Raw genomic sequence first — 23,620 nt, 5'->3', positions numbered from 1 at the left:
CCTGAAACATGCTTTTGCGTCTCTCGGAGTTTATCTGCTCCCAAAAAATGAACCTGACCTGTAAATGCAGTGTGTTACTGCTGACGAGCAATTCTGGATTACATAAGGGGAGAATGGTAGAAGGCTTTTGGGCTTAGCGTTAGCGCATCCTGCAATCTAGTGGTGTAACAACGGCATCCGCGGTGCGGGGGTGGGAGCGGAGCTCCAGGGAGCCCTCACAGCACATTACTCTGGCCTGAGAGCTCCTGCGTGAGTCCGGAGAGTTGGAGGTGGAGGGGGGCCGGTTCCCTGCGGGTACTGTGCGACGGGGGGGGGTTATTTCGTTATGCCACTGACGTAATCACTGTGAAAGTGGCACACAAACACATCAGGTTGAATATACTGGATTTTGCATATTTTATTAATAGTGCACTGTTGCAGGCCCTGGCCAAACATCATGTAATTATTCTTGTAAGCCCACACGCCCAAAGCTTCTTCCTGACGTGCATAATCAGAAGGAGCAAATAAAGGTGCACTTCCTAGAAAACAAGTCGGAAACCAATTGGAACGAATGTTTTCCTCACCTTCGTTTCTACTTGGATAATTAATCTGGTAAGGGGTGTACATTTTACTTCGGAGTACGGCCCCTTTCCAAGCATTTCAACCTTAGCCTCCGTAGCTCTGGAGGACGTCTAGTTCTAGTCCTGTGTCCACTGATGCACTGTAGTAGGCACAGAGAGAGAGAGAGTACAAAGAGGGTCCCAGAACATCTGCTTTGTGCCCCTCGCACTCAGAACCGAAAACATGCATTAAATAAACGCCCCGTGTCCCCTCACTGTCTCCCTACTGTGATTCAACACAGCCCTGCCTCCCTCTTCTTCTTTAAGAGTCATTTCTTAAGAGACAATGGCAGCTCTCGGACTCTTATATGCATTTACTTCGCAATCACAACACAGGATATTTTGTAGAAGCACCAGCTGCAGGCCTGGTGTGCACAGCGCCCACCCACTGCAACGTATATATATGTATATACACATTTGTCTGGACTGTTAGGAAGACAGCGACCCCAACCTTCAAGACTTCGGCCAGGACGAGAATATACAATGGTTGATGTAAAGGAGCAGTCGGTGCCGGATACGAACAAAGGATTTGCCTCAATTGCTCTGATGGCTGACCTGTCCATGGCTTTCTGATCACAATATACAATTACACCGCTAGAAGTCCGCACCCTGATTATTCAATATTTTCTTGAATTGCTTTGCGTTTGCTCTACCAGTGAAGTATTTCTAATGTGTCAGTATGAATTTGTGCCAGACCCAGGTTACCATGAAAGCATGCCTGCGTGCTTGCGTTTTTCACCTCTCTTGTTTAATGCGTATATGCAGCCTCTGCGTGATACTTTATTCTACACTGCAGGCTGGTGATATCCAACCTTACTTCCGTCTTTCTGGAGATTCTGAAGACTTCTAGACCCTTAGGTAAGGAGTCACAGTAATGCTAGAGGGACGTTAGTTAATATCTTTCATCCTTGACCTGAGTTAATTATGAAACAAAATGCATAGTGAAAACGTGTAATTAGTACTAAAATGGTCAAACGTAGGCCTCAATCTAGATTACAGAAAAAGAACAGGGCTACCAGAGCTATTCCTTTTACCAGGTAAGATTAGTGACACGGTTTTGAGGCAGAACCAAGAATACGCTGACAATTCTTTCAAGGATCTTATTTTGAATGAGGACTGTGATATAGGTGACCAATGAACACCAAACCAATCTCAGTTTTCAAAAATGTGTTGAGTATTCTTCACATACAATGTTCCCCGAAGACACTACAAGGGTCCATGATGGCTGTCTATTCAACCCTAGTGAACGAAGCATCTCCACGTACATTAAGAACAGGTCAGACGTAATGGCTAAGCCATGACTTCTCTTAATATGCTGAAATCCTTGTAAAAGTAGTAAAATACAATTTGAAGCTCTACTTTCCATGTCCATTAAATACAGAACTGCGCACAGCTGAAACATAGAACGATGCACAGCTGGAATTAAAAAACTGCAGCATGAAAAGTGTTTTAAAATTCAGACTGTTGTCTACGAGCGTGCCCAGGTTCATTCACTTGCTTTATAGCAAATACAAGTCAATTTAGTTTGCAAATGGTGTACACCACTAGGGACTTATCTGTAGGAAACCTTCACTGACCCTCCTGTGCCCATGTCCTAAATATGTTAAATCCCTTTGTAAATTTTGGATCACCATGATAAAAATCTCTCCGCGTTAATCTTTAAAACATTTACAAAACGTTGAGAAACAATAGACCAATAAGGGCACCTTTATAAACTTCACTATACATCCCATACAATCAGATGCTGTGCGCTAGCCGCTGTCCTTTGGACCATTCCTTTCAGTAAGTTGATTTTTGGGGTTATTTAATAAGAAAGCTATTAATAATCTGTGTAAACTATTATTCAATGCTAAAACCAAAGTAGCAGCTCACATGGACTCATTATCAAGCAAATGGAAAGTTTTTAACAAGTTATCATAGACACAGGGTTGGGGAAGGCGGATGATAAATGGGAGGGACTGCCGCAACCTGGGATATATCTTCATGATTCACATTTTGATATCGCTTCTAGAAGCATACTGAGCAGCTTTGTTGGGCAAGACTTATTACGCCTAGGTTCATGCTTAATTATACTAATTAGATTGTTTTACACCTAAAAATAGTTATCAATACACAAAGCCAGCCAACTCACAAGGACCAGTTGTGTGAAACTGGGTTTCACACCTTATACAGCGTACGGGTTAAAAGTGCCTGTGCCGGTGAACCGGAAACCCTTACATGTAACGCTTTGCACGATGGGCTCTACAGCTCTTTAGAAACTTTCTCAGCACCTGAGAGGTGTCTGCCTGTGATTTAAACAAAGACAACACACAAATAAATTTAAAAAAAACTCGTCCAGCGGGGGCAGGTAAGGGCTGTTTAAGTAGAACAGGGTTTCCAAAGCTCTACTGGCCCCTGGCACCAGCCACGCTCCACTTGCTGTATTATCACACTGTAAACTGTAAAAACACTGAGAAACTTGCCTCAAGGTCGGGTCTGATACACACGAGTACAGACACATTGTTAGGCAGTACATTTAAAAATAGAGCCACCCTTCACAGTTCCTGAAAACCTTGCGATACCCATCTCATTATGGCATGGGTTACGACAACACACAGTAAAACAGAATACAGTGTAACATAAAATATATTTTGCTAGGCAAGTTCATTTCTTACATTTGAATATGAAAAACTGTAGAATCTGGGATCTTTTTTCGAAGTGTCCACTAGCTCAATTTGTAGTGTTTATCTTATGAAAAATGAAGGAATAAAAAAATGCTTCAAAATAATTGAAATATTTGTGGCACTTTGTAATCTATGGAAAAGTGGGCGAAATTAAAGGGAGTGTGTAATATACAGTCTCATCTTTCAGTCAACTAAAGCCACAAATGAAATGCTTTGCATCAAAGACATTAGGAAAGTGATATTAAGTAGATCCCCTGATTAATACTGCTTTAAAGATGTTAATGATAATCTGAAACAAAACCTCACAAAAATACAAAATTGAGACTTATTAAACTGTAAATTAATTTAGCTTTAAGGAACTGATGAATTGACAGAATAACTGATGCATTAACCTAAACCTAATTATTTATCAGATTCATCTTTAAAAAGGCAGCAAGCAAACAAGACTTACCAAAGGCATTTGCTAAGGAGGTATATACAATTTCCAACTGTTGCTATAAATATGTGACAGGTCAGATTTTACTATTTTTCTTACTCAATTTTTTTTTTTTAATGAAATACTTGTTAAATTTAAATAATCCAAATCTGGAAGCAAAATTATATGGAATATACGTAGATTCCATTTCTTCGCTTGGTTTAACCCCGGTTTAGGGACAGTTCTGTGCAAAAACACTGCGAGTAAAGAGAGTATCAATTGTATTGAATTTGCTTTTATATACCTGCCGTGCTTTATGGGTAGTCTCCAGCCCATGCCTTCTTAGACAGCTTAGTGCCCTTACATCAGGGGAGCATCCTATATTCCAGTCAGAAACAGCACCACTGTCTATCATCCACTGCAATACAAAACAAAGTTCACAGCTAAGATGATAAAAGCAAATTAGGATACAGTACCTGCCGGGCAATATGATTCATGATAATGTCATGTCTCCTCATGCAGGCGTCACCTCGATAATCGGGAGGGCTTCCTATTTCATATGTAGACGTTGCGGCACTGTCTATTCTCCACTATAAAAAGAAATACACACAATATTGTATTCTCCCCCCAAGGGCGAAATAAGAGTATCCGACTTAAGTAAATATAAAGAAGCACATCTGGTCATTTAAAAATAAAAAACTGAACATCTCAGTCACCCCATCACGTTTCTTTTTTTTTCTGCACAATTGTAGAAAATAAGTAATATTCCGAGCGCGCAGAGATAAAGTGAAGCTACTGATATCAGTCTTGGGAAGAGAATCGCTTATCTTAATAGGATCATGGAAGCACTGAAGGGGCTCCACTTTTACCTATCCTCCCTCTCACAGGGACAAGAAGCGGTGTGTGGAAAGTGAGTTAATCAGGTTGCTGAATACAGAGACAAACATCACAATACCAGCACTGTGACTCGGAAACCTACAGATAGAGACGTTAATGGTTGATTTGTATTCGCCGAGAGGTACAAAGAAGCCTAAAGCTACGGAATATAATGTTACTTACTTTAAACAATAGTTATCCAGCGTTTTTCTTCCCATAGTCATAATTTTTGGTATTATTTCTCATAATAAAAAGAGTCAGAATACACTTTGAAACACATTTTAGTTCTCATTTTGTAAGGCTTTACTGCCAACATACTCTATAAATTAAGCACACTACTATCTCCAAAGAAGACATGTTGAAACCTTAGTACTCTTGTGGAGAGTTGGGAAGATGCATCGTACCAACTTATTCTCTTTGGGTATGAGCTTAATCTGAATTTTGTAACCACCAGACTGGAGCAAGGAAGTAGTGTTGGTGGCATACACACCAGTTGATGCTGGAGGGACTAAGTATAAAAGAAAGAAGGCCCGCCAGATGAGAAGATATTATTCTGCTTACTAAACACTACTCACCAGGTTCACCCTCTTGTTCTTGACCCACCTTTCTTCAACCGTCATTAATGACATGTTAACGCAGGGTAACAAATGCAATTAAATCTAAAGGACTACAACCTATAACTCTGAGACCGGTACTTCTGTACAGTACTTTAATCCCTAGATGGACACCTCTGACCAATAAACGTAAAGAAAAAGACACACCAAAACCTTCTGGTAACTAGAAGGAAATAGCTAAACGGGTATGATACACCATACACATGGTTTGATGACAAAACAACAACATTTGTAACACATGCAAACAGATAAGGCTAACTGAATAAATGGACACCTACGTTTGTATGCATTATCATATTAACCCCTTCGCTGCCAGGCCTTTTCCCCCTCAGGTGCCAGGCCATTTTTTTGGCTATTTGGGGCAGGGCGTGCTTAGGCCCTCATAACTTTTTGTCTAGATAAGCTACCCGCACCAAATTTGCATCCTTTGGTTCCAAAATCCTAGAGGTACCCAGACTTTGTGGGTTCCCCGGAAGGAGACCAAGAAATTAGCCAAAATACAGTGAAAATTTCGTTTAAAAAAAAAAAAAAAAAAAAAAAAAAAATGGGAAAAAAGGGCTGCGGAGGAAGGCTTGTGGTTTTTCCCCAGAAATTGGCATCAACAAAGGGTTTGCAGTGCTATAATCACCAGCTTCCCAGCTTTCAGGAACAGGCAGACTTGAATCAGAAAACCCAATTTTTCAACACAATTTTGACATTTTACTGGGACATACCCCAGTTTTACGATTTTTTTGTGCTTTCAGCCTCCTTCTAGTCAGTGACAGAAATGGGTGAGAAACCAATGCTGGATCCGAGAAACCTAAACATTTCTGAAAAGTAGACGACAACATTCTGAATTCAGAAATGGGTAATTTGTGTCAATACTACAAGGGTTTCCTACAGAAAATAACAACTGAAATAAAAAAATATTGAAATTGAGGTAAAAAACAACAGCAATTTTTCTCTGTTTTATTCTGTAACATTTTCCTGCAATGTCAGATTTTTGAAAGCAATATACTGTTATGTCTGCTGGCCTCTTCTGGTTGTGGGGATATATAGGGCTTGTAGGTTCATCAAAAACCGTAGGTACTCAGAGCCAATAAATGAGCTGCACCTTGCAGTGCGTTTTCATTCTATACCGGGTATACAGCAATTCATTTGCTGAAATATAAAGAGTGAAAAATAGGTATCAAGAAAACCTTTGTATTTCCAAAATGGGCACAAGATAAGGTGTTGAGGAGCAATGATTATTTGCACATCTCTGAATTCTGGGGTGCCCATATTAGCATGTGAATTACAGGGCATTTCTCAAATAGACATCTTTTGTACACACTGTCTTATATTTGGAAGGAAAAAAATGTAGAGAAACACAACACTTGTTTTGCTATTCTATGTTCCCCCAAGTCTCCCGATAAAAATGGTACCTCACTTGTGTGGGTAGGCCTAGCGCCCGCAACAGGAAATGCCCCAAAACACAATGAGGACACATCACATTTTCCCAAAGAAAAGAGAGGTGTTTTTTTGCAAAGTGCTTACCTGTGGATTTTGGCCTCTAGCTCAGCTAGCACCTAGGGAAACCTACCAAACCTGTGCATTTTTGAAAACTAGACACCTAAGGGAATCCAATATGGGGTGACTTGTGGGGCTCTCACCAGGCTCTGTTACCCAGAATCCTTTGCAAACCTGAAAATTCAGCTTAAAAAAACTTTTTCCTCACATTTCGGTGACAGAAAGTTCTGGAATCTAATAGGAGCCACAAATTTCCTTCCGCCCAGCGTTCCACCAAGTCTCTCGATAAAAATGGTACCTCACTTGTGTGGGTAGGCCTAGTGCCCGCGACAGGAAATGCCCCAAAACACTATCTGGACACATCAAAATGATCAAATAGAAAACTACCTGTTTTTGCGGGGGATGGGGCACCTGCGTTTTTGGTCCAGGGCTCAGCAGCCATCTAGGGAAACCTACCAAACCCAGACATTTCTGAAAACTAGACACCCGAGGGATTCAATGGAGGTGTGACTTGCGTGGATCCACCAATGTATTCTTACCCAGAATCCTCAGCAAACCTCAAATTTAGCTTAAAAAAAAATATATATATATATTTTCCCCACATTTCTGTGTGGGATCACCGCACCAGGACATATTTCAACACCACCCAACGTTCCCCTCAGTCTCCTGGTAAAAATGATACCTCACTTGTGTAGGTGGGCCAAGTGTTTGTGTCAGGGAAGAGCCAAAAACACGTCGAAACTGAGGGGGATCCAAAGTGAGCCCAAAAGGGAAGTTTGAAAAATAAATAAATTTTTAGGCTGACAAGAGCAGCAGCAGCAATTTTATCGGTATAGATGAGACAATGCTGGGTGGTAGGAATTTCGTGGATTCCTGCAGATTCCGGAAGGTTCCATCACAAAAATGTGGGAAAAATGTGTGCTTTCCAGCAAAGTTGCAGGTTTGCAGGGAATTGTGGGTAAGGAAATGTTGCGGGGTGCATGTGAAGCACACCACCCTGGAATCAACTAGATGTTTAGTTTTCAGATGTGTCTAGGTCTTGTGGATTTTTCTACATGGCAGAGTCCCAAAGTAAAAAAAAAGTGCAGCCCTCATCATTCCAAATGGGATGATTTTTAGAGTTACCAAGCTCTCATGGCCCAAACGAGAAACAAAAAACAAAAATAATCAAATGTCCTTTTGCTTGCCATGGGATAAGATGTTTTAGTGTGCGGGGGAGAGCTGAAAGACTGTTAGCCCCTTCAGTTCGGGTGGGGGCATAACCAGGCCCATACTGGTTGGTAACCACCACCCCACTATTTTCTTTTCTTTTTTTTATTCCCTGGCATCTAGTGGACTTTGTCTCCCCTGGGTGTGGATGGGGGGTAATTGCCCAATCTGCCCACTGGTGGGCAGAACAACTTTGGCCCCATTCATTTGGGGCGGGGTATGGCCATACCCCCAACCTCTTATTTTGAAAAATAAATCTTCCCTGGTCTCTGGTGGGCTTTCTGCCCCCCCTTGGGGGCAGATGGGCCTTCCAAAAATAGGCCAATCTGCCACCAAGGGGGGCAGTTATGGCCAACAGTAATGTGCCCCCATGGGGAGCGACCCCTGACCAAGGGGCTACCCCCCCCCAAACAAAACACACACCAATCCATGGTGTCTGGAGGATTCTGCCCCCTTTGGGGGCAGATTGGCCTAATAAAAATAGCAGAAAAGGACAAAAAATATTTTGCTCCCCCCACCGGGGAGTGGGCCTTGCCAAAGGGGCCGCTCCCCTTATGCGTCAGTATAAAAAAAATAAAAAAATTCCCTGGTGTCTTGTGGATTCTGCCCGGGGGTAGAAATGGCCTAAAAATAATTTGCCCCCCTTCCGGAAGGTCTCGGATGAGGTCAGCGCGCAAAAGCACGCTGATGTCATCAGACGCCACAGTGGGTGTTGGGGGGCGGGGGGGTGGCAGGGGAAGCAATTCCCCTTCCATTTCTGCCCAGGGGAGGGTGGTGCTCAGCCGGGGGCCCATAGCAGGACGAGCTGATCTAGTCCCGTTGCCGAGGGTGAGACCAGCACATCTGGGGCACCCTAGGGGTTAAACCAAGATCTTGTGAAGTTTCCTACGGATCTCCTTTAGTCTTGCCTACACAGTGAGCGAGTTGTGCTGCAAGGTATATTGTTTACTACTCAGTGGGCCTACAACCTGCCCACAGTATACCATTAGTTGTTTTCCTTCTTACTCTCATGTGCAATCTTTCAACTGCTTAACTCCTGTATTCTTCTATTATTTCCTTGCGGTAGCTTCTGCCTGGAGCATTGACCAAGCACGTTTTTCCTCGTCTTTTTGTGATGCACTATTTGTGTTATAAGCGTTTCAGTATTATTTCTAGATGTGCAGCGTGCATTCCTACTTTTAACACAGGCATACAGCTTCTTATTTATGTTGCTTTCCCATAGTCTGCCATCTCTATTGATGCTTTAGTTACTTACATCCAAAACTGTGCTACTCCAATGTACTCTACATGCCACTCCACTCAACTCAATGCTGCTCCACTCCACATTCCATCCTATGCCACTCCACATTCCTCCCTACGCCGTGCTACTCTGTGCCACTTTACTCTATACCACTAAACCATACACCACTAACTTTTAGCCAAGTTGAACAGCAGCCAGGTTGCCATACAAAGTGGTTAAAAGGCATTGACAAAGACAGTATCTCTAATGTATACAAGACCTATTGGCTTTGCCAATGCTTGTTTCAAATAAAGGTAGGATCACACTTTTACTGAAGGCACCACTGCCTTTGTTAGAGATCCCTAATGCTGACTTTTTTGACACAGGCCAACATGGGTCATGAGTGTGTTCAATTATGTAGGCCTGTCTCATGGACTGTGGTCTTGTTGGTGACTGGGTGCAGGACACGCAGTGCTACCCTGATAGTGATGGAGTGCTACTGTTTCACCAGGAGCTAAGCAGTACAAGAGTGGTGGTGGCAGGATATGGTGTAGTGATCAGTAGTAGTGAGCAGGACCTTTTTTACCCTGTGTCACTAGAATGAGGCCTACAGACTCACTCACCTTTTAAAACTTCTACCCAATGTAGGCCGAGGGTGAGTTAAACACACACCAGCAGATGTGGGCTGCTGTGCAGCGCAAGAGAAGTGACTGACTGCACTGGTGTACATTATAGAGTTCAAACTTTACTAAAAACACTAGTGGCATAGAAGTTAGCATACAGTGACTTATAAAACTTCATTGAAAAGTCTAGTTGAAATCAACATGAAATGTAAAATGTGCACATTTGAACTATGTTGGACAATGTGGCCTCCATTTGTACTTCGACATCGCATTTTGTCACGAAAAGATGTTGTGCATACACGATTCAGTGAGCTACTGATATCAATTAGTATTAAAAGTATTATTATGTGATGAAAATTGGAAATGGAGTATTAAATGAAAATGAATTAATCATACTTATACTGATTGAATTTATTGATGTGGGTTACGTGTGTGCAGAGAAATAAATGTACATTTAAATTGTGTTCTGATATGTTGTGAATAATGTTTGCAATTAAATAATTTTGCTTTGCATATTTGATTCAAACTGTAAGGTGCGCAATAGGAATTTATGTGTACTAACTGTATTAATGTGTATTTAGGCTTTCTTAGCTAGACTAGGCTTTAAGATTATTTTTGCAGCAGTAGAGAAATATTACTTGTTTGAACCTGTTTCCCTCTGACCTGAATTAATTCCTCCGTTGCTAACATATTATTGAATATCCTATTGTATTAAAAGACAGAGAACATATTTTGAGAAATAACAAATGTAACAGTATTTGTTCTAGCTATCAAACAAGACAGGAAGCCTTATTAATATAGTATAGGAACTGTTCAACTCATCCTTGCGTCCTGTGAGAAAGGATACAAAAGTTGCAGTTAATAAATAAGTATTTTATTTTGGTGGAACTGTATGAATTCATCGAGCTGATAACATGTTTTCCCTGAGACATTTCCGAATAGTTGCAAACTTGATGGTGCCAGTGGTTACCATTGGACACTGGTTACTGTGTGTAAGAGGAGCCCATCTGGAACACCAATTAGAAACTTGTGGACATTTCTAGTTAGGGAGAGACTTTTGAAAGTTTTAGTTAGTCTTTCGGAGTCCTCCTGGGGTACTTGTACTGTCGCCTCCTGATCCTCTTCAAGTCTTCTGGCATACTTATTTTTATGTTACAAGTTTCCTTTTAGTCACATTTGCTCATACTATTCAGTACTGATATGCTCCCAATCAATTCTGAACTGCTGACCTGCCCCATGTGAAGCCTGTGCTCTGCACTGTCCTGATGCTACGGAACAGTGAACGCTCTGCTTGTTGAAACTTTCCTGTCTGCTATCCCATGAGGACAGGTATAATTCTTAATGTGGTTTCTTGTTTCCTTTTCAGCTTAGATAATTACATCGGTTTATTTTTATAGTGAGTTAGATAGGTTTTTCCAAAATATTTGTCTTTTCCTTTTTTTTTGCCCACCTGTTAGCCCGTTCCCACACATGCATGTCCAAATTTGTATTAGAGATAAGGATGCCCCAGCTCTGAAACTGATTGTTGTTAACTGACTTTTGATGATTTACTTATGTCACCACCATCTTCTTTGAAATCTGGATTTGATGTGTATATTATAGTTCTGTTGATTTATGCTATACTATTGGAGTGCTTAACAGTATTGATGCTAGGTAGGCATAATCTCTTTAGACGTTTTGGACAGCCTATGGTTTTCATGTACGAGTACAATTACGTCTGGAACACTTTCATGTTACATTAGCTCTGTGGTTGTATTAAAGCTTTGAAACTTTATTCAGTATGGAGTTTCTGAACCTGAGGCAGAAATAAGACCTCTGCGGGTGCGACAGCATATGCATGCCTAGGCAGGGTACAGTAGAAGGATGGAGCAGTACTGTGCAGTATATGTTCACTTAGTACATGTACTGGATGTATGTATGCCTGAGAGGAATACATTACATGAGAGATGTAGTGCTGTGCAGTGTGTGAGGCAGGAAAGCATATGGTGGGTGTATGTGTACTTGCATGAAGTACAATACATGAAGTGTTGTGCAGCTCGCATAATGAGTGTGTGCTGGCAGTATGTGTGTTTAGAAATAAAACATCCTGGTTAAAGATAGATACGCTTCAGTACTGAACAGTGAGTGCAGACCGAGTGTGTGCATTGAATGCATGTGTACATGCAAGGGTACAATGTATAAAAGGTAACAAAGCTGGACCCAAAGTGTGATGTGACGGTACACTGATTATGTCTGCAATGGTATAATGAATGGAGGACCCTGCATTCCATTTTGGGAAGCCCAGGCCTGCCTGGTGAAGACAGGAGAGGAATCCTCCAGAAAGATTTGTGTATTGCTGCATTCCTATAAGCTGGGTGGTGACACACTGGAGGGAAAAGGAAGAGACTCCCTTTACACTTTAAAAGACTACCCTTTGATTAAATGATAGATTACAAGAAAGAGGCATCAACATATCAGGAAGGGTAATGGGGCTGATAAGGGAATTATAAAGAGTAGGGCTCGGGGTCTGAGATTAATGTTTTAAAGCACATAACACTGTGGCTGACATCCAGTTGCAAACTCTGGTCACTCCCATGAACTGTTTCGTGGACAATGAGCTTCAAAGTTGTGCCTGTTGTGCCAGACCTATTTCATTAAGAAAGGAAAAAGGAGAACTGCCCTGTTGGAAAGTGGATTATTGGTAAGGGCAGGTAACTACAGACACTTAGTAATAGACCACTAACCACCACTACGTCCAGTTAGGTCTCAATAAATTAACACCAGCTTAACCCTTGGTTGCTTGGCAACGAGCAAGAAGGCTTAACTTAGGAGACAAAGTGTGTAAAGCATTCAAATATCACCAAACCGTAATAAAATAAAACACAGGAAACAGTTTAAAATCCACAACCAATCTATAAAAATAGGAAGTATTTTTATCTTTAATTTGACACCAAAATGAATAAAATCAGATAAGAGGGAACCGGAGATATGAAATTTTGAAGAATACACATTTTTTAGCGCTTAGAAACTGAAAACGCCATTCGAGATATCTGGTCGCACCCTGACTAGGGCAAAGTCAAAATTTGAGATCGACCGCGATGGAGTCCTGCTCGGCTACAACAAGCGGGAAGACTTGGTCAAAAGTTTACCTTCGGACGTAATCTTTTTCTTGAAGATTTTTCTCACCAGGACGTGTTATGCCGCGGCACTCCCCGCGGCCTTCGGTTACCGCGGCGCGGCACGGTTTTTCTGCCGTGGCCGGCACCCGGGTCGCGGAGAACGCCGCGGCCGACACTCAGGTCGCGGGGGTTGCCGCGGCCCGGGCGGGAGCCATGGAGGCTCCAGGGAGCCAGGCTAGGGGTTGCGGCACTCGCCGCTTGCCATATTTTAAGTTCTGCCGTAAAGGCAGAAGCGGCAAAGTCTGAGACCCCGAGGGGGTTCAGGCATGGCCGCATCAGCGCAGTTTGCGCTCAACATTAATTTTCTTACATGTCCGTTTCCTGTCATTTACTTACCGATGTATCCTGGAACAAACCGAACCCTTACACTTGGGGTACTTTATACTTGTCTCTTTTCTTCCCAGCATGCTGACCACTTCCTGTCTGCCCAGCATGCATTGTTTTACACACATACCTAATTCACTCTTGTTGTTTTCTCCCCAATCCAAGATGGTGGTGTTCTACTTCCTGTTTCCTACTTCCTGTCCAGGGGTATATAAGGGGATTCCAATTGCTTGTTCATTCCGTTGCAACACTCCTTGGTGGTAGTCACGCTCCGATTGATCTCCTCCTGCGAATCCTGTCTGTTCCTGTCCTGCCTTGTTTTCCAGTCTTCCTGATCCTTGGTCCTAACGCCCTGGTGTCCTCCTTTCATTTCAGGGAGTTCCTGTGGAGGTTTTTTACCCTACGGGGGTTTTTCCTCTGGGACTCCTTCAGGAGGGCACGGACTGTAGTGGTTTGCTCATACCAAACAGCACCGTGGCTACTGGAAGGGGTCGCCCCTACCTCGGCCAGAGCAGAACCTGCCGGAACAAGTGTCGTTCCCCTACGCCTCTCAGCTTCGACGGTAAGACCATTGAAAACCGTGACAGGACGAAGTCACAGATTGGATCTGACCGCCCTGGAGCCCTCTTCGGATACGCGCTGCAGGAGACCTCATTGAAGAATTCTATCTTCGGACTTAGTTTATTTTTTGAGATGGATATCTTCGTCATGCCCGAAGTTGAAATTGGGGCCCTCCTCGGATATTCTGTGTGAGAAGTCCTGGTCAACTTATTACGTTCAGACTCTCCGACGTGAGACGATCCTCCATAACAAGACTATTTCAAGTCAACGTAGTTGGATTTCCTTTCCCAGGGCACCTGGTCAAAACGTGGAAGTCTGGGGATTTTCGCCAGGACAAACCTGCAAGTCAAGTCGGGTCGATGTAAACCGACTTGATCCACAACGTCAGGTCAGTTCCTTTTTGGAGCTTTTTACCAGAAGTTCTCCAATCTTCTGGATCTTCTTCCAGAAGATCTTTGCGGCTCCTTTAGGAGTCCACAACTCACCCCAAGGTTTCAGAAGCTCTGAGTTACTCCTTGAGGGTTAGGACTCCAACTCCCAGAATGCACCTGGCTCAAACTTAAAAGATGACTACAGGACAGTGGTCAGTTTCTTCAGGCTTTGATGCAGGGGACTCTGGTTAGCAATTTTCTACCTGTAGCAAACAGGGAGTCCCTTCTTGAACCAGCTGAAGCCAGGTGTTAGACTTGGCATCCTTGACGTGGTCTCCCCTAACTTTTTTGCCTCTGTTTCCCAGGTTGTTAATGTATGCTGGACTCTCTTTTTGTTACTCTGGGCCCTATACCACTGGTATCCAGCGCTAAAGTGCAAGTGCTCCTATGTAAAATGTATGTGTAATTGGCTTTCCCCGATTGGCATATATGATTTACTAGTACAGTGCACTAGAGATGTACTGCGCCTGTAAATCAAATGCTACTATTGGGCCTGCAGCACTGGTAGTGCTACCCACATTAGTAGCCCTATAAACATGGCTCAGACCTGCCACTGTAATGTCTGTGAGTACAGTTTTAAACTGCCAATTCGACTTGGTAAGTGTACCCTCTTGCCAGGTCTAAACCTTCCTCTGCCATCCCCCCCTTTTCTTTTTTTTTTTTTTACACACACGTAAGGCACCCCTAAGGTAGGCCCTAGGTAGCCCCATGGGGAGGGTGCAGTGTATGTTAAAGGTGGGACATGTACTTGTGTATTTTACATGTCCCAACAGTGAAATACTGCCAAATTCAGTTTTCAATGTTGCAATGCCTATCTCTCTCATAGGTTAACATGGGGGCTGCCTTTAAATATTATTAAAGTGCAGATTCCCTCAGGGAGCAGACATATAGAGTTTAGGGTCTCTGACCTCACAATTGAAAAATACACCTTTTAGTGAAGTTGTTTTTTAGATTGTGTGTGTTTGAAAATGCCAATTTTAGAAAGTAGGCATTTTCTTGCTTAAACTATTCTGTTACTCTGCCTGTTTGTGGATTCCCTGTCTGGGTCAGTTTGGCAGTTGGTCTGTTTGTACCTCTCTCTCTAGACAGTGACACAAAGAGAGCTGGGGTGTAGCCTGCTTATCTTGATGAGCCATCTGTGCTAGGAGGGAGGGGAGGAGTGGTCACTCACACCTGAATGGGCTACGTCTGCCCTCACACAATGCAGTCTCCGACCCCCTGGTGTTTGTCTGGGGCCTGGCCTGGGCAAAGCAGGATCTTACAAACAAGAGAGAATTTCCTTTGAAGTAGGCCTACTTCAAAGGCAGAAAGGGGTATAAGAAGAGCCCCCAAAACCCATGAAATTTAGATTACTTCTGGAATCAAGAGGAACCTCTGCCAAGGAGAAGAGCTGAAGAGAAGTGCTGCCCTCCCTTTGACTGCTTTGTGGAGCTATACTGCAGTTGCTGCTTCTGCCTGTGAAAGGGGACAAAGACTGGACTTTGTGGTACATTCCTGCTTGAGAAGAATCTCCAAAGGTTTGGACTGAGCTTGCCCCCTGTTCTGAAGTCCCAAGGCCATCAAAGACTTCCCCCACCAGCACCTGGACTCTCTGCTAAGACTCCTGCCCTGACAAGTGGTGCCCTATCCAGTCCCTGGGCCCTTGAAAGGAGAAGCTGGTGAAAATCCAAGAAAACAGACTTCGGACGACTCTGTGGGAGTCACCGCACCACTTCGTGACCGCCAGATATCGACTTCGCCCGAAGTGCCCAGATTCAACGCTTCAAACCGACGCAGCCTCACCAACACTGCTCTGCAGCAAGGACCCGACATCTCTTCATGACGCCTCCGCTCCTTCACCCCACAGCACCGGAATCGATGCAGCCTCATGATCCCCGACTTCGCACACCAGCTTGTTTTCACACTTCACTAAGGTACTGTACCTGGGGGTCTGCGTGACTCCGTGCCCAGCACCTTGGCACTGGATTGTTGGGAATGACAGTCACGACGCCGTGTTAACACCTCACTGAAGCATTGTGTGTTTCTAAGCGCTATTTTTAAGTTTAATCTTTAAAAATTCATGGCTTGTGTATGTCAGATTTTTTGTTGTTTGGGGTCTTGTTTTGTTCCGATAAATATTGGCTATTTTCTAAACCTGTGTTGCGTCATACTTTAACCTTGTCTCTACAATTAAGCCTACCTGCTCGTGCCAAGCTACCAAGGGGGTGAGCGGGGGTTAACTGAGTGTGATTCTCCTTTACCCTGATTAGAGTGAGGGTCCTTGATTGGGCAGGGGGTAACCTGACTGCCAACCAAAGACCCAATTTCCAACACCAGGTAAATTCTTTTTTGTGGTGGTCAAGTCCAAGGTTGCAGCTGGTGCAGTCCTTCAGAGTGCCGTTTCCAGGTGCGGGTCAGAGGTCCAGCAGGGCAATCCCTCTTGTCTTGTTCCTTTTAGGGATCTGAGGTGTGGGTGCAGCTTTGCCATATTTATCCTTGCTCGTGGGGTGGAAAAGGGAGGGTGGGGGACAACTGTCCAATCATAGGCAGGCCACGGCCACCACCCTCTACCACTTCCTGGGAAGTGTGGCAAAATAATTCTTAGGGAACAACTTTCTTTAAAAATCCCAAATGGCAGAAATTCAGTTTTGGAGGTTAGGTGTGGCAGAGTCCAACCACTGGTGTGGCTAAAATTCCTTAACACACCCTTTACTTGCCCTCTCCTCATCTAATCAAGGGGGTACCTGGTTGTCTGGGTTTGCAGGGAATGTGGGAGGTCCCGAGCTGCTCCAAATGTCCTTTCCTCCTTTGAAGTCCAGTTTGGCTTCTCTCCCCCCCATCCTGTTAAACCATCTGCTGAAGCAGATCTCCTCTCCCAGGCCACTTCACACCTTATCAAGTTAGCCTGGCCAGGCTGTCAGAGGTTGGACAATAGAAGAAGGGCACTACAGAGCTTTCAGGAAGAGTTCTAAAACTCTTTTTCTGATCTAGTTATATTAAATTCAACAATGGCAAGTTGTTGGATTTATTATAACAATCAGTCTGATACTTGGATTATTTATCTCCTTTTGGGACTTTATTAATTAAAATAAAGTCTCTCCATTTTAGCCAATGGAGCCCATTCACTACAATGAGGGAAAACGATTTTGGCAATTTTTCCCTCACCAGGGATTATAAAACATTTTTATAAGATCTCTGCTTATAGTTACATAGCACCCAGCCCTCTGGGCACTTACGGTACACCTTAGGGGTGACTTATATGGAAAAATAAGGTATTTCAAGACTTTGGAAGTACTTTAATTCCAATGCTGAATTTGAAGGTAACTTTAATTTAAAAGCAGTCAGCAAGGCAGGCCTGCCTTTAAAGTGACACTGGAACTTCAGCAGTGCACCTATGGGTGCACTACCTATGCTCTGGTCCCTAAACCTACATGCCCTACCATATAGTAGGGACTCATAGGTAGGTTGACATAGCCAATTATAATTAGCCTATTTCGCATATCCATTTTACACAGACCACTGGCCCGGGGACTGGTTAGCAATACCCAGGGACAGCCAACAGTCAGTAACCACCAGTATCTGTACCAAAAGGTTTGGGGGTGACCAGAAAAAAAGGAGGACTTTCCAACATGCCCATTTCGAAAGATACACCAACCCCAACATAAAACTTAAAAGGCCCAGACCCTAAATAACATCTGGTGCCTGGAAAAGGATTATAAGAATGGGAGGCTGAGTCCCCAAAACATGGTTATCTGCCAAGCAGCCAGCTGTATGAGAGGGGGAAGCTCTGCAAGACTTCTGTCTGTGACCAGCACTAGGGACCGAGGCCTACTAGCCTCCCTGCAGGGTGAGGGAACATCACGCAGGGAAGCCAAGACCACCTACCCTGTAGCCTGGAGCACCAGTGCCTGCCTGTTTGCTAAGATCAGTGTGCCCTGTAAGGAAGAGGAGAGCTTTGGAGGGAGCTAATTCCAGTGTGAAAACCCCTACTGTGAGGACTCCCGGTGTGAGGTATATAGAATCGGTTGAAAACAGACCAGGCCGTCACCCGTAAACAGGATTGTTTTGGGCAACCCCCACATGTCAGGAGAGAGCTACTGTAGACTGAGCCATATATTGAGTGCTGTGCGGGTCTTGCTACGCCTGTCCCTCCGCGGTGACCATGCCTGCTAGAGGGGGGTCACTGGTAAAAATACCACTTGAAGAAGTGCCAAGACTTGTGACCGTCTGGGCCGGGGAGCTTGTGCTAGCCAAGTCTGCACCCGCATAACCACTTACAGCAGCAACCCAATGTGGCAGGATGCACTGGTGGTACCAACACTGCCAAAGGATTCAGGCTGCCATCCGAAGAAGAGACAGGCTACAACAAGTGGGCTGGACCCTCAGTGTGAAGGAACTGCCCCAACTCACCGCAGGGAATTGCCGTAGACGACGTCACAGCCTCACTGCCAAGGATTACCTCCCAACCCCAGCCCTTTTGGCAAAGTCAACTTACCACATCTTGACGGGCTGGGAGATCTACTAATATCTGAGACAACTCCGGAGAGCCACTTATGAGAGAGAACCTGCACTGCCGGGAGCTGCTATGTGGGCCATTAGCAACCAGACTTCTCTATACTGAGCAGAACTATCACTACTGAACTCTTCCGTGTAGGTAAGGCGTGAAATGGGCCATGAGGGACTTACCGCTAATGATGCTGCAGCACCATAGACACTAAATTCAAAAAGAGTCAAAGGGAGCACACTTGTGTGGCCTAATAGTTTGCATTCCCTGACGCGGCTGCCAGTGAATGGGGAATAACCCTGCACATAATACACAAAGGAGGGTAGGATAGGGATTCGCCTGAAGATTACTAGAGTCCCAACCTCAAGGGGGATTGTGTTGCTGCTTCTGAATGCAATAACAGGTTGCATGTGTATTTAGTAATAAAATATTACCTTTCTTATAAAAGCCAGTATTTGGCTGGACATTCATTTACTGTTTGTATTGTTTGCACTTTGAGTTATGAGTCGTGTTCACCGACCTGTAGCTATGTAAACCTCCCCTGCCTCCCTGAGAATCAAGTGCAGAAGGGGTATTTGACCCAGTTGAGTACGACCGCAGTAGGTCAGGTCACTGTACATCAGGACAAGGCTTCAAACACCACAGTGGGCCAAGTAACCCCTGCTTGCCCCGTAACCCTCTGAAAGGAGTTTTGACAGATGGTTTAGATTGGGCCAGGTTACCCCCAGTATAACATTGTTTATCTCTGTAATTTTTGTATTTTTTTTTTATTTTATTTTTTTACACATTCTGGTCACAGATACCCCATGAGCTGTGGACCTAACATGTCCCTATTTTTCTGTTTTTCTGCAATGCTGTCCCATCGACCATAACAGACAGCTACTCATACGGCCCACTTAGAAAGTTCATGGACTATTGTCTAGGGATGATATCTGATGTGAATGTGGCCAAGCCCCCCAAAAAATGGTTCTTTGTTGACAACATCCACTGAAAAAGTTCATTATAATTCAGCAAAGTCTCGATGTTTTTGTAACCTAAATTTTGGATCAAGTCAAACCTCATTAAAATGAGGTCAGTAAACTGACAAAACAGATAACCTTATTACACCTGGGACCAAATTTTGATATGTTTCATATTTGGTAAGTAGGCTGTAGAAGCATCTCAGGAAATCAATTGTTAGGTACTGGATGCATAGGTTCAAAAGGCAAGCACATACTTCAAACAAAAAGTAATGGGCTACAGAGCAAGATGGGTTTCTCATTTGGCTGTATGATAAGAGAATGTATTTAAAATGTAGTTTGTCAGTACTGCCATCAGCTGCTTGAAAAAAAAAAAGTGGCAGTAATGTGAGAAAATCTTTTTTTAACTCAGCACTTATAAACTCGGTTGTTGTTTCATTTAAAGTGAGGTGGTCAAAGCCTATAATATAAAAAAAAACAGAAGCAAAGGTTTGCACTGGCTCTATACTAAATCTACGGAGTTCACAACTGTCCATTGGCTGGTAGCTCAGTGCTGAAAGACAGCAAAGATTAGGTGAAGGAGAATGCTCAGGGTCTTCGGTGAACTGAAGAGAATTATGTTTAATCAAATATTACTTGGAAGAAGATAGTGTCTATATTTCTAAGTTTTTGTGACATGATACAAGTGTGATAGGGTCTACCAGTTTTGGGTCTCTGTGCGAACTGATTTATTGATTTTTACTCCTATACAGTCAATATTGAAATGTGTATATTTTGGTCGTAGCTACTAGCTCATTTCAGGAACCACAATTGCAAGTTCCTGACCTGAATGCACAAGTTGAGCATCTTTTCCCCTTTCTTGGAACAGATGATCTCCCTATGTTGGGAGTAGGTAAAGTGTTCCCCTTTCAAGGGACAGCAAATATGTTAGTTTTTTAAGAAAATAGTTCTGCTGCTTGAAGCTTTTCACAATATGCCTGCTATGTATTATCTTGACATATAGTTGATGAACTTTTACTTAGATGAAATGGAAAGTATAAATGTAGAACGAGAGATAAGAGACACAAAACCCACATTGCCTTACACTGGCAATACAGTCTTGAGACTCTCTTGGTTTGTACATGGCGATATCAAAAGTAAACAATGCAATACAAGACAATGTGCTAAGAAATGATGATGCTACAGCTCCATTTCACCAGTGAATGGTGAATTGGGCCAATTGATACAAGAACCAAGTTACAAAATCGCTGTTAAGCATGCTGCATTTTTATTTAAAAAAAGGTCCCAAACTCTCGTTCTGGAAGTAGTGGAGATGTGTGAGTGGAAGCAAACACATTCTTTCAACACTGATGCCACTTGTGCAGTGTGACTATTCTCAAGGTGGTATTTAGTGAGTACATGCAGTGAAGATGGTGTTGCCCTGCAAACAATAGTTATCAATGAAAAGTAAAGCTGCTGTCCTCAAAGTGGAGTGAGCTTGTGACCTGTAATACAGGATTGTTTTAGCAAGTGTCAAGTACAATTAAGCATGCAATACATATTTAGGCTATAAGCTTTGGTTCAGAAACACAAAAGTTGCCGTGCCTACCTGAAGTCCCCGGCACCTGACAATACAATCCGAGAGCCCATCTTGCAAACATTGTGTGTAGCACCTATTTGATGCGGATATTGAATCATGAGAAAAAGAAGGCAACTGAATGGTTTAATTGACAAGAAGAGTGTACACTACCTTGGTGAAAAACTGAATATGCCGGCATAATTAGCCTGTCCCTTCATAGCTACAGAAAAGCAAAGTGAGAAACTGCAGTTCATAAACCCTATAGCACGAGGCAGCAACAACTCAAAATGCAACCTTTAAAGTCAAATGTTGCAAAGGACACTTGTTAAAAAGGAGGAATCAGTAGAGTGAAAACAGTGCTTATAACAGTGTTGGTAATGGCGGTATAAGCTGCAAAAGACCTTCCAAAAGCATCTACGACCAGCACCTTGAAGTGCGAAGGGCCAGATGTATGTGAGCAGGGAAGTGATGCAAGTATACATCAAGCAAACACCACAAATGCTGCTACAGATCTTAGAGGGAGGGGGTGAATAATTTATTTTCTATATCTGCACACAGAGTGATACATTTGGCTGAGAAACAACTACAGCTAGCTTTGTCTCCAATTATCTTAAACTGTCTTCGCATCTCTGAAGGAGATTAAAATAGTCAAGCTAGAAGATATTTCGGTAGCAATGTTGGCAAGTTTAGTGATATATGGTCCATGAAGGGTTGACAAGTTAATTCTCATTAGTAACAGAGTTTGATATTTTGGCAACTTACACTGTGGTTCAAGGGACTTTTTCATTAGGAGTGAAAGTCACAGCTGTTTGGTTCCTGTGACGACTATAAACATGTGAGCTGGGAGTGGCAGCATTTTATTATGAATTGCATCAGGAATGGTATTGGGAGTAAAGTGGAAGGAAATTAACCTTACCAAATTATATTTAGGGCAATATCGTAACCACAATGCCTGGTACCTGAATGTGTAACATGAGCATTTTGCGTTTTCTCATATTGCAAAGAAGGTGGTCTGTGGAAATCTGAAATTGGTAAATATGTTGTGAACAATGGTACTCGTGCCCGAGTAGCTTTCCATTCCCTGACCAATGGCTATGAAACGTTTGTATTATTCTGATACTTGACAAGCAAGTAAGTGAATGTTGTAGTTGAAGGACCATTGCCAAAATTCCAATATGATAACGAAAAAGGCACTGATCTCGGTCAATCCCCAGTCGCTTGTTCAAGTAAATTATATTCATAATGAAAAAAACATTAGGAAAAAAACTCACAAGGAAGAAGATATAATCACAAAACTTGAGTAATAATGAAAATTCATGCAACAATGGAAACGTTTTTTGAGTGTCTATGATTTCAGAACTGGAGGCTCACGGTTAGGTATAGGTTAGGGTTATGCTGTGTAACAAACTTTAGGGTTGAGATTTGGGTTAGGGTGTGTTTATAGTCTGAAGAGGATTCAGATTTGTTCAAATCTGTGTGCTTATCATTATGAATATCTTTGCACTAAAACAAAAAATACAACGCTTTGCAAAACCGTGTTTTTATTTGCTTGACTAAAGAATTCCATAACTAGGTCTAAACTCAATTTTGGATTCAACCACATCCATGATGTGTGTTTTTATTTCTCTTCTCGTCGCAAATAGCACAATGTGCAGTTATAATGTTTTGTATTGACATTCTGCTATTCTTGAAGAACTCCAGAGGTAGACTTTTGCTATATTTAAAGCATTTCTACCCTATCCTACGGTAGGCCTTCTCACAAATGAGGACAAGTGTAAGAAGATTTGTCCGGACACATCCGATGAAATTAGGTTAATAAGGGGGTATCTTATTATTCATTTCGGGATGTGGTAGATCAGGCCTCTCCAACCAGTAATACATCAGGTCTCTCAAACGAGTAGCTCTAAGCTACTGGCAGCTCGCCAGTTTCCTGTAAGTAGCTTTTTTGTGTGCAATCAAACTTAGTAAATAAGAAGCTTGTGCTTGGTGAAATGATTATTAATGTATGTATAACTGAATTGTGTGTGTTATCTGAGCCCTTAAACTCATTATAAATGGCTGAATTTCAAAAAATATATACAACGCTGGTATTTTAAGGGATAAATCATGACGCACTGAGAAGACATATTACTAATATTATTACCTTGGTGCCAGTGGCTTTGCAGATATGGCCTTCATGTATTATCCACATACAGGAATTCCAAACTGATAAAGACTTTCACGTTAATGCAGGTAGCCTTGCATGATTCACTCAGATGATCAGTGGTGGTGACCATGGTAGGGTGGGGACTATTGCAATCTAACCTGATGTGGTCACCTTTACAACACTAGTATTAATAGCTCAGGATGATTTTCCTTGAACATAAGAGGTTCTTATTACATAAAAGGATGATGGTCAATGTGCAAGATGATACTGTATTTCATTTCTTATTCTGATTTG

The 23,620-nt window shown here is 42.8% G+C and overlaps 1 protein-coding gene across 2 annotated transcripts in view; it reads right to left on the bottom strand.

Moving 5' to 3' along the window:
• ACP1 (acid phosphatase 1) overlaps positions 1 to 23,620 on the bottom strand; it is a 50,980-nt gene that overhangs the window by 15,904 nt on the left and 11,456 nt on the right. Inside the window, exon 3 of one of the 2 annotated variants that reach the window (XM_069235840.1) lies at positions 4,154 to 4,267. In XM_069235840.1, coding sequence (XP_069091941.1) covers positions 4,154 to 4,267 — 114 coding nt within the window. Of the gene's footprint in view, positions 1 to 3,981; positions 4,096 to 4,153; positions 4,268 to 23,620 lie in introns of both variants that reach the window. The other variant, XM_069235841.1, reaches the window with a different exon arrangement.

Source organism: Pleurodeles waltl, chromosome 5 (assembly GCF_031143425.1).
Source record: "Pleurodeles waltl isolate 20211129_DDA chromosome 5, aPleWal1.hap1.20221129, whole genome shotgun sequence".
NCBI classification, from domain to species: domain Eukaryota; kingdom Metazoa; phylum Chordata; class Amphibia; order Caudata; family Salamandridae; genus Pleurodeles; species Pleurodeles waltl.
Note: the sequence above shows the minus strand (reverse complement) of the source record. Positions and strands in the feature narration are given on the sequence as shown.